The 9,811-nt window shown below is 48.2% G+C and overlaps 1 protein-coding gene across 1 annotated transcript in view; it reads right to left on the bottom strand.

The window, feature by feature from the left end:
• Positions 1-9,811, bottom strand: part of T265_08815 (hypothetical protein) — a gene marked incomplete at both ends in the record, with an annotated part of 60,791 nt that overhangs the window by 49,379 nt on the left and 1,601 nt on the right. The window contains one exon of the mRNA XM_009174727.1: positions 8,219-8,431. Within this exon, the coding sequence (XP_009172991.1) occupies positions 8,219-8,431 (213 nt within the window). The remainder of the gene's footprint in view (positions 1-8,218; positions 8,432-9,811) is intronic.

Here is a 9,811-nt window from a genome sequence, read left to right as displayed (position 1 = left end):
GGAATGTGTACGCGATTTTTATATCGTCCGCGAAGAGGAAGGCCTTACCGTGAGATATGGCGCCGAAGACGTCATTGATGTATAGTAAGAAAAGGATGGGGCCCAGCACGCTTCCTTGGATGACTCCACTAGTGATCGGTAGTGGAGATGATTGTATGTCCCCGATTTGCGCTATTTGCCTCCTGTCTGATAAATAGGAGGCGAACCACTGAAATAAGTTTCCCGTGATGCCAATTATCGACGTATGTAAAATCCTCCACAACCTCCTTTGCTTCTCCTTAAATTGAAAGGGGTGTGTTCAGAGACCGTATGCTACAAAGCATGACTTTCGCTCTGAGGGTGCCAGGCGCATACAAAAAATGGAATGGTGGTTACCACCATCCTCAACAGACCTTCGTCTTCGAAGCAGAGAACAGTGTCATCCACGTACTCCAGGTCGAGAGAGTTCGCACCAGCAATCACCAGAGCCACGGGGTTTTGGAGAAGTTCTAGCGTTTGCCTCACTATTTCGTCACTGAAACTTGGAACAAAAATCGAGAATGTAGAAATCCTTTTTGGACACACTGACGCTGCTTGGATCTCGGGCAGGAAGAAAATCTTGCTCGACGAATTATCAGAAATCATGAAGGTGAACGTTCAAAGAATCTGTGAAGCTCGCTGGACAAAAAGGGCTAAGAAAAGTAAACAGGCCAAGAAAGCTGGGAGTTCTTGAAGGCTGTTTATGTCCATCGATGTGACCGGACCCAGAAAACCGCCTGTGAGTGAGGCCGTCAAGCATCAAAATGGAAGAGCCACCTTAAATGACGAACGTAAAGATACCTGGATTCAATACTTTGGACAACAATTATTGTGGCTACATTTCGGCATTCATTTGAATCCCACAGTAAAGAAGAACCCGGAGCGAAGAACTTTAAACCCCGGCGATCTCCGAAGTTCATGCTGTAGCCACTCGTGGTCGAAAGGTTTCCAACTTTATTCCCTGTTTGAACAAAGCTTGGCAAACAAGTTTTTCACCGTTGACCCAGCAAACACACGGCGGGAAAATAGTAAGAAAATTTTCAAGCTCAGAGCACACACATCCACTGGACAAAATTTTTTCTCGTTTCGGGTAGTAGCTGCGTGGAATGACCTTCCCCCGGCGGTTGTCCACGCTCCTTTTAAAACCCAGTTTAAAGCACTATTAGACATTTATTTATGCGATTCCTGGCGCTGGCAAGCATACTGCCCCGCGCTGAGAACATAAAGAGCAGTGCTACACCCTTTTTCACTCGTGCCTTTCAGGTGAACGACAGCCACTGACCGACAAGAACAAAACCGACCCGGGACACTTGGGCAAAAGCCTCGATCCTGTTTATCAATCCATGAATCCGTATATGTTTCGCCAAACGTCACCGGGCTCCTTCTCCGACTAAACTCCTACCCGATTTGTTCAAAGATGGCGATGAAATCCTCAGTACGCGCTGCCAGACAATCGGGTAGGAGAGGCTGACCCCGGCAAACGGGGAAAACAGGAAATTGTGCCTCCGAAAAATGTCGCTCGTTTGGAATGTGGGGACCACATAGCCTGACACCAGTTTTGAAAAAACTGCTGAAGTCACTTGCGCTTCCCCGACTATTGTTTGGTCGTACTATACAGATTCAAAGAAAGGAAACAGGATCCTATCCTGAAAAGATTGCTTTGACAAAATTTTTACACTCCGCTGGGTGCCAGATTAACGCCCTGCCTATAAACGACCCATAACCATACCGGCCCCAGATTTCCATGGAGCATTCGAATCGGCGGCCTGGCCTAGTCTCCTTGACACAATGTCCAAGCAACTAATGCCCCAGAAGTTTTTTGAACATACTGGATGCTTTGTATCCAAGGAATTCCGGGCGTGTGACAGCATATGGAGTTCTGCAATAGCTTCCGTACAAAAACAGGCGTCATTCACGTGTGCCCACTCTAACCACTGCCGTTCGATTCCGTGAAAATAATCATGATAGTGTCCATTCGCAACTGGTGAGTATCACACCTTCAGGGGTGGCCATATTGTTACTGTCAGAATAAAGCATGGCTGGCGGGATGTGTGGATACTGGGTGTTTTGCGGAAAAAAGACGGTGTCATAAACAGTGAGCATTGTCTTACGTGGAGGCATTCACACCTTAATCGGTACGGGCATGGAAGCACCGTTTATACTGCTGTTTCTGTTTCGGACAAATGTTGAGCGAGATTGGATCTTTGGAGTGCGAAGTTGGCGGACAAAAACGAAACGGGGGGAGGAAAAACAAGAAGCGTCCTGCCTGGCACATGACAATAAATGCGCAGATTGTGTAAAATCGGGAACCAGAACAACGAATCAGACGAAGCAGCAGATTTGCCACAATCTGGCCGGTCAATCTAAACTAAAGCCTGAAACCACGGCTGGGGCCTCTTGGCGTTGTAGTAATGAGCTCACGGCCAGAGTTACAAATAGCATAAGTGAGGATAATCAAGTGGACGGATTAGCGAAGGGGACAGGTGGTAACAGGAACCTCAGAAACATGGTGTACAGTGAAACAGTAGGTTGAGAAGATTAGAATGAAGAGGGCCAGGTGTAACAGGAACCTCAGAAACATGGTGTACAGTGAAACAGTAGGTTGAGAAGATTAGAATGAAGATGTCATGGAGGCAGCCGGGGTCAGATGGGGAGTTTGCCCGTACCTGCATTTAATGGAACGAATGGGCGACAGGGTACGGCCGAGGGAAGGATGGGAATAGTCGTAAGTGTGCTATCGAACTTGGTGTGCCAGTGCCGCGTCGTCATTGGCCTGACCTATTTTGGTTTTGGGATAGCATTGTAACTGGCGTCATATTTAAGGTCATTTGGCTGGGATATACGATTCTTTAAGTAGTGGGATTTTTCTCAGGCTGGCAAAAGAATGAAGGAAGAACGAAGCCGATTTAATATCGTTGGGTTTTGGTTCATTTTGTGATCCTGTTGACGTAGCTCATAGGCCGGGTTTAGAGGATCACGGTCAAGCAGGTGTTTGAAACCTCCTTCGGAGCAGTATCTACGCCGATGACACGGGTCACTTGGATGCTTCAGCACATTGCAGGCGATATTTTGAGACTGGTTTACTCGGGAATCCGGTAGACGTAACTCCGAGCAAGGGTCTCCATCTTGTCTATTCGGGGGTGCCCTTTATGAGAGCCATCCAGAACGGCTGGTTGTAGCTATTTGGGAGGACGACGCGTTCTGAAAACGGAAAGCATCCATCGGCTAGTGATAGTACGTGACGCTGGCTGAAGTAAGGTCCCTTTTGAGCGGGTACGCGGCCATTGATTGCGGTGGTACTTATTGACTCGCAGCACCACATTGTATTGGCCGGTGGCCTGGCGTACCGTGCCGACGGTCACTAAGAAAATGCGTACCGCTTCTGATACTCCGCGGTTAACCTCCGGCTTCAGGCAATTGTTGCAACTACAGTATCTTCTGGTTCCGGCCTACTTGAGTCGGTTAGTCGCGACAGTGTGTCGGCCTGTCCGAGGCTGGCGGTGAGCTGGTACTTGAACTTAGAATCATATTCCAGAAGCATGGTGGTCCATCTCTGGCGGCGTTTGACAGTATGTGCCGAGATTCCTCTATTTGAGCCAAAAAGCAAGGAGCCGCTTGTGATCTGTCGGCATGGTAAACTGACGGCCGTGAAGCATTTTATGTAGCGTTTTGACGGCGAACACGCTCGTGAAAGCTCCCTATTTATCTGGCTGCAATTTGACTTGGCTGACGTCAGCGATCTGGTTGCATGTGCAATGGCTTTTGGCTGTCAGAAAATGTGTGAAATCGCTGCTCGAATTTCATATTTCGAAGAATCCGACGCCAGAGGAATTTTGAGAGATGGATCATGGTGTGCGAGCGGCGAATCGAAATTCAGCATGAATTTGACAGAGCCATAGGCGCGTTGACATTCTTTTGACGGTGTTCGCCTGTGGTATCTGGTAAGTAGCCTGCTTGGTGGGTTTCGGAGGCGATGCATGGCAGGCAAGAACGAACTCTAGTGATTGACGAGACCGAGGAATGTCCCAAGGGATGTTATGTATGCGGCTGCTGGCACACGTTTGGTGGCGTAGAGGTTCTCCGGGTCTGGTCGGTGGCCATGTTGGCCAACAATGACACCAAGTTACTTTTTAGACTGCATGAAGAAGGTGCATTTTATCTCGGCGCACTCTAAAGCCATATTCTTGAATACGACCAAACACGTAATCGAGTCGCTGCAACAATTCTTTGGAGTGAAGCCCATGGCAATGAGATCATCCAAATAGGCAGCATCGCCATGGGGCATTCTTCAGCATTTCATCCATGATCTGTTGAAATATGAATGGTGCTGTTTAGACATCGAATAGTAGTCGAGTATACTGGAACAGACCGCGGTGCGTATCGCTTGCCAAAAGTTCAGGAGATTCTTCCTCAACTTCAAACTGGAAGCAAGCACTGGCCAAATCGATCCTTTCGAAATATTTGACCCATTCGGTTTCGTGAACAAATCGTTTGGGAGAGGCGGATGGAATTGATGGGTACCCGGCATTGAAACCTGTGGAGAAGGCTACACAAAACAAGAAGGTCCCGTTATCCTTCTTTACCAAAACAATCAGTGAGACCCATACAGAGTGGCTGGTCAGTTGGAAAACACCAGCCAACTTTAGTCGGCTCAGCTCCCGGTCAACAATAGGTTGGGCTGCATATTGTAATGGGCATTTTGGCCTGAAAACTGGTTGGGCACCAGGGAGGAAGAATCGTCTGGCTCTTGCTTTTGTGCACCGTGCAAGTTCGTCAGTCAGTATAGGCTCATAATATTGTAGGAGGTTCTCAAGTGAACTCTTCGCAATGTGATTTGGTTCCAGGACACCTCTGGGTGCTGCTTGTGCGAGGATGCAGATAGAAGTAATTGGCTTATCCAGCAGATTCAGCTTTTGATCCAATCCAGCCACAAGAGATCAAGTTTCGGGCATGACGTCAGGTGGCACTTGGCTTGTGCCGTCGAGCCATTATTGCTTATGGAGCAGTCAAACTCTCCAGTTAACCTCATTTTACCACCAAATGCATTACAGGCCCAGTGTTCGGTCGGTTTTACATGCGGCTTACCAAATCGTTCGCCTGTTAGTCCACTGAGCAGCATGATGTCCTAGTCCAGCAGCAAACGAACCAGGGTGTTGTTGCTACGAGCAGTAGCAAACTTCGTTCGGCAAGAAAGTCGAGCTTGAATGTTACCGTCGCCGAGTTGTACCGCGATTTGTGGGCTGCACGGCAGTGTGCGGATGAATGCGACCTCTGAGATCGACATAAATCTGTGGCCGCGATAACTGCAAATGGAACATTTATGAAGCATAAACCGGCGATAACCAGCGAAATACCACCCACCGCAATACCACCAACTTTTGAAAGGCTTGTTCTGTTTGCAATTGGGCTTGCTGTAGGGTTCATGTGAGACGTTCGAGTCGATTGATTGTACATAACTGCTTAAAGTTGCAAGAGACTGGCAAATCAGAGCCGTGTTGTGCTTCAAGATGATGAGGTGTTGGTATTCGGTGATGTAACGTCCGCAACATCAGTTCCGGATCCTACTCGATTCTGTGAAGCAGCCAGGCTGATGTCTTCATCAGATGCAAAAAGGAGGCATTAAAACTGAATCTTCCCCAATGAGTTGAGCTTGAAGAACTTGCATTCCCGGTTGACAATGACAAACGTGGTGAAATCATGACAATCTATTTGACCAGCTGGGGGCATTTGTAACGTATATTCAATGGTGGCGTTTGATCTCCGAATATCTGGAATGGTGTTTGTTCAGTTTATTTAGACTTGAGAATGAGGAGAATGAATATTGTGTGCCGTTCATTCTCTGATGTGTCGAGTTTTGCGCATCCGAGTTTTTCCCATCCGTCATCATGCTTGGTAAAATCAATTTTGAACGTCTCCTTAATGCATGAAATAGGAGCTAAAATTATCACCAGAAAGTTGCTTGACTCTGAGCCCTGAGTTTGATCCCGTGGCTGCATTAGTTGAGGAAACAGAACACTCACTAGCGCCGGCAGCTTCAGTTAGGAAGTGATTCAATGAACTTCAGTCGCGCTCCTAGTACCCGGTTTTGTTTTTGGTGCAATGGTTCTCGCAGCTTATTAAACCCCATTGCTATCGTAGGTTTCTGGTAGCCAGTGGTGACAGCGGTCTTCTCCTCAGAATAATTCTGGGTTTGGACCTCCCAAACAAGCGTTTCCGTTAAAATAGCCTCAGCATATATTAACGCACAAAGCCAGGTCAGAAACACTTGCGCAGCGCCTTTTATATAAATTATGTCGCTACAACATTTTGTTGATTCTCGCGCCTTCTGGATGTGCCAATGGCAGATGGCTTTTGGCGAATACTTGGTCACTATTAGCTGTTGGGTTCAAACTTTCAGCCAATCAGAGCCCTGCCATGACACCGGACTGGCAAGCCGCTTGAAGTTTGACCAATCTTGTGCGAAATATGCTTCCCGGGCGAAGCAGTGCCTAACTGTGAGCGGTAAAGCTGTTGGTGTGGAATTTTGCCTAACAGGGGTAATCCAATAGTTAAACGGCTTTTTGGAATACCGGTATCTCAAACAAGAAGCAAATATGTGAGCCACTCGAGAACACATGGAGTGGAACTCTATAGCCACCTCAAAACTGAAGTCCGCAACCTGTATTCGAGTTCCATTGCCACTTAGCAGGGAAAACAGTGAAGAGTTTTCGGACGGAGAACAGTTCACAGGTCGAACTAAAATTCAGGATAAAATACAGGATAGCCTCAGGATTACCAGAAGAATACGAACTGAACCAGTTTCAGTTGGATAGCTTCACCTACTCAAAACAGCTCGATGGCAAATTTGAAATTGCACCTGTGCGTGCTTTACAAGTTAACCCACAATTAACCCAGTCGAAGGACTAGACATCGTAAAGGAATTCCGAGAAGCCTATTGTCCCAGCTGAAGTCGATGATTGTCGATTGGAAGTTGAGTTTTCTCTTTAGAATCCTCCATAAATACCATCGATATATCGAATGTAACTTCTGGTCATCATATTGCAAACATCGAGTTCATCGCAGTGGATGTAAATTAGGCCCGCCTTCTCCTAGAAACCCGGGCGACGCTTGGCCCTGGTGAGCCGAACGAATTGAAGTTTTCAGCAGACTTTGGCTGATCTGCTTCGACATTCTTTTGAATGCCGGACGCTCTCAAAATTACTTTTCTGGGTAGTGGCATTGTTATGAGTAGGGATGCCTCGTTAACCCACAGTGCAATAAGCACTATCAACATCATCAGTGTCAGCTGTAATAACCGCGTAATAGGCGTACAGTGGCCGTGGCTGACGCAGTTTCGTTCACCGATGATTTGCGGGAGGGAGAGTGGTAAATAGCTGCGCATTGCAGGCGGGAGCGGATAAATTGTCTGTGGGCTGTCAAGTGGGTGGTGGTTGGAAAAGGAGCTGTGCATTGAAGGCAATAGCTTGGATGCACAAGCGCCATTGAGGGCGCAACTGAGCCATGTCTCACAATGTCTCTAACCATTGATATGGCCCGTCTCGGGGTCCCCATCCAAGAAGACGGAAATGACCAGCGCAGCTGAGTTTGCTGGTAACGGCTTTTATACTTCGCTGCCAAGTCATTGTTTGACCGCCCCTGTCTCCCTTCCACCCTTCACGTGGTTGCGCGAAAAGAGCCCTTCGAGGAAGTCAGTCGACTGGCATACGCAGCACGTGGCCGAGCCAGCGCAACCTATGCAGTGTGATCATTTCATCAGTCGAGGGTGTTATTTCTCCCGAATACCATTCGACGTACTTCAGAATTGCTGACTCGGTGTTCCCACCAGATTCGGGCAATGCTCCGAAGACATCAATGGTTAGACACTGAAAGTCTTTTGACTTTCTCGGCGCGCTGCGGCCTGGCTTCTGATCCATATAGTGATATTGAGCGCACCGCAGCATTGTAAACTACGTAGGTTCGCATAAGCTGCTCTGGCCTTTCCAATCCGGATGAAAATTTCCTCTTTCGTGAGACCACCGGGACTGATACAGCTCCCCAGGTAAACAAATTTGCCTACTACCTCAATCGGTTCATCCGCAAGTATGAGGCTACGGTTCGAGCCCACCCAGTATTGTAGTAGCACCTTAAACTTTGCAGGTGTGAAGCGCATGCCGAACTTGGAGGCAGAATTATTTAGATTATTTAATATTGTTTGCAGTACCACGGGGTTAGATCCCAGGAGAGCTATGTCGTCTGCGTACTCGATGCCCGTGAGCTGAGGCCCAGGGAGCACTTCGAACTCCCAAGCATTACAGGCTGGTAGTGAGTCTTCATTGATCGTATCAATGACGAAGTTGGAGAGGAAAGGTGAAAGAGGACATCCCTGACGGACACCACTTGATGTGTCGAACTCAGGCGAGAGCTTCCCGTAGACCTATACACGGCCGCGGGAGGTGGCGTACAGCGCCTTAATGAGGGTCAAGAATTTATGGGGTACACCTTTGTTCCACAGACACTGTCATAGTGCTTGGCGGTCCACAGAGTCAAAGGCAGGTTTCAGATCAAGAAGAACAACCATTGTTGGTTGCTGGAAGCAGCGTCGCCGTTCCAAAATCTGTTGGAAGGTGAAGATATGATTGATGCAACTTCTTGCAGGACGGAACCCAGCTTGGTTTTCACGGATCTGCCTCTCCCTGTGTTCAGTCAACCTTCGAGGGATAAGGCCAGGAAGCACCTTCGATGCTACAGCTAACAGGCTGATGCCACGGTGGTTTTCACATAGCGTCTGCGTACCCTTTTCGAAGATAGGGATAACTTTCGACATGCCCTATACTGCGGGCACTTTCTCTGTGTCCAACATAGTACCAGAAAGCTTTGTCAGGTGGGTCACCAGGGATTTCCCGCCTTCTTTGAAGACGACTGGATACAGACCATCCTGTCCTGGTGCCTCCTCACGTTTCAGTACCGCTATTTGTTACCTTATTTCCTCTTGTGTTGGCCGATCAGGGTTTGCATTATCTCCACCGGCTGCGTTGCAGGAGGCCAGCTTAACTGCTCTTCGAAGTGTTCGGCCCATTTTTTTGCGAGTGAATTATTCAGCCATCTTTCTCACTGACCGTTACTTTCCCAGTGCCAATCGATCGTATCAGGTGAGACAGGGCAATGCTGTTTCCCGTAGCGAAAGCCTTCTCCATCTCCCGAGCTTTCGATGTCCACCAGAGCTCTCGGTCTTCCCTAAGGCTCTTCACTACTTGGCGTTTGAGGGATTTGCGTGCGCCGTCGTACTCGTTGCCTGCTGGTATGGCTTTCCTGGCAGCAATCATGGATAACGACCTTGACGACATCCAGTGATCTTGTGTGCGAATTGGAGAAGTCGGGCAGGCAGCACTGGAAGCCGCTAGAATAGCTCAATTCACATTTTGCCACGCTTAATCCACATGCTCACGGTGTAGCAACGCTATTTTCCTCAGCTTAGTTCTCGGTCTGAGCCTCTCAAGCTAGCGTTCACGTCAAAACAACCACCAAAGGTGCACAAGGTCTATTAACGCTCAAAACGAAGTCAAGAACAGTTGTACAGCGCTTCGAATATATAGCGTAAGCGGCTATAACTTTCTGGAATTTCTGATGCGTTCTGGATGCGTCATTGGCATCCGGCATTTGGCCAATACTTGGTCATGTTTGGCTGTCGGGTTCAGATTGTTGACCAATCAGATCTCTTCTTGATGCCGGACCGGCAAGCGTCCCGAATTCTGGGCCAACCTCGAGCGGGCCAGGTTTCTCGGCCGTAGCAGCGCCTAAAGACGTGCGGTATAGT

Source organism: Opisthorchis viverrini, assembly GCF_000715545.1.
Source record: "Opisthorchis viverrini unplaced genomic scaffold opera_v5_236, whole genome shotgun sequence".
Classification (NCBI taxonomy): domain Eukaryota; kingdom Metazoa; phylum Platyhelminthes; class Trematoda; order Opisthorchiida; family Opisthorchiidae; genus Opisthorchis; species Opisthorchis viverrini.
Note: the sequence above shows the minus strand (reverse complement) of the source record. Positions and strands in the feature narration are given on the sequence as shown.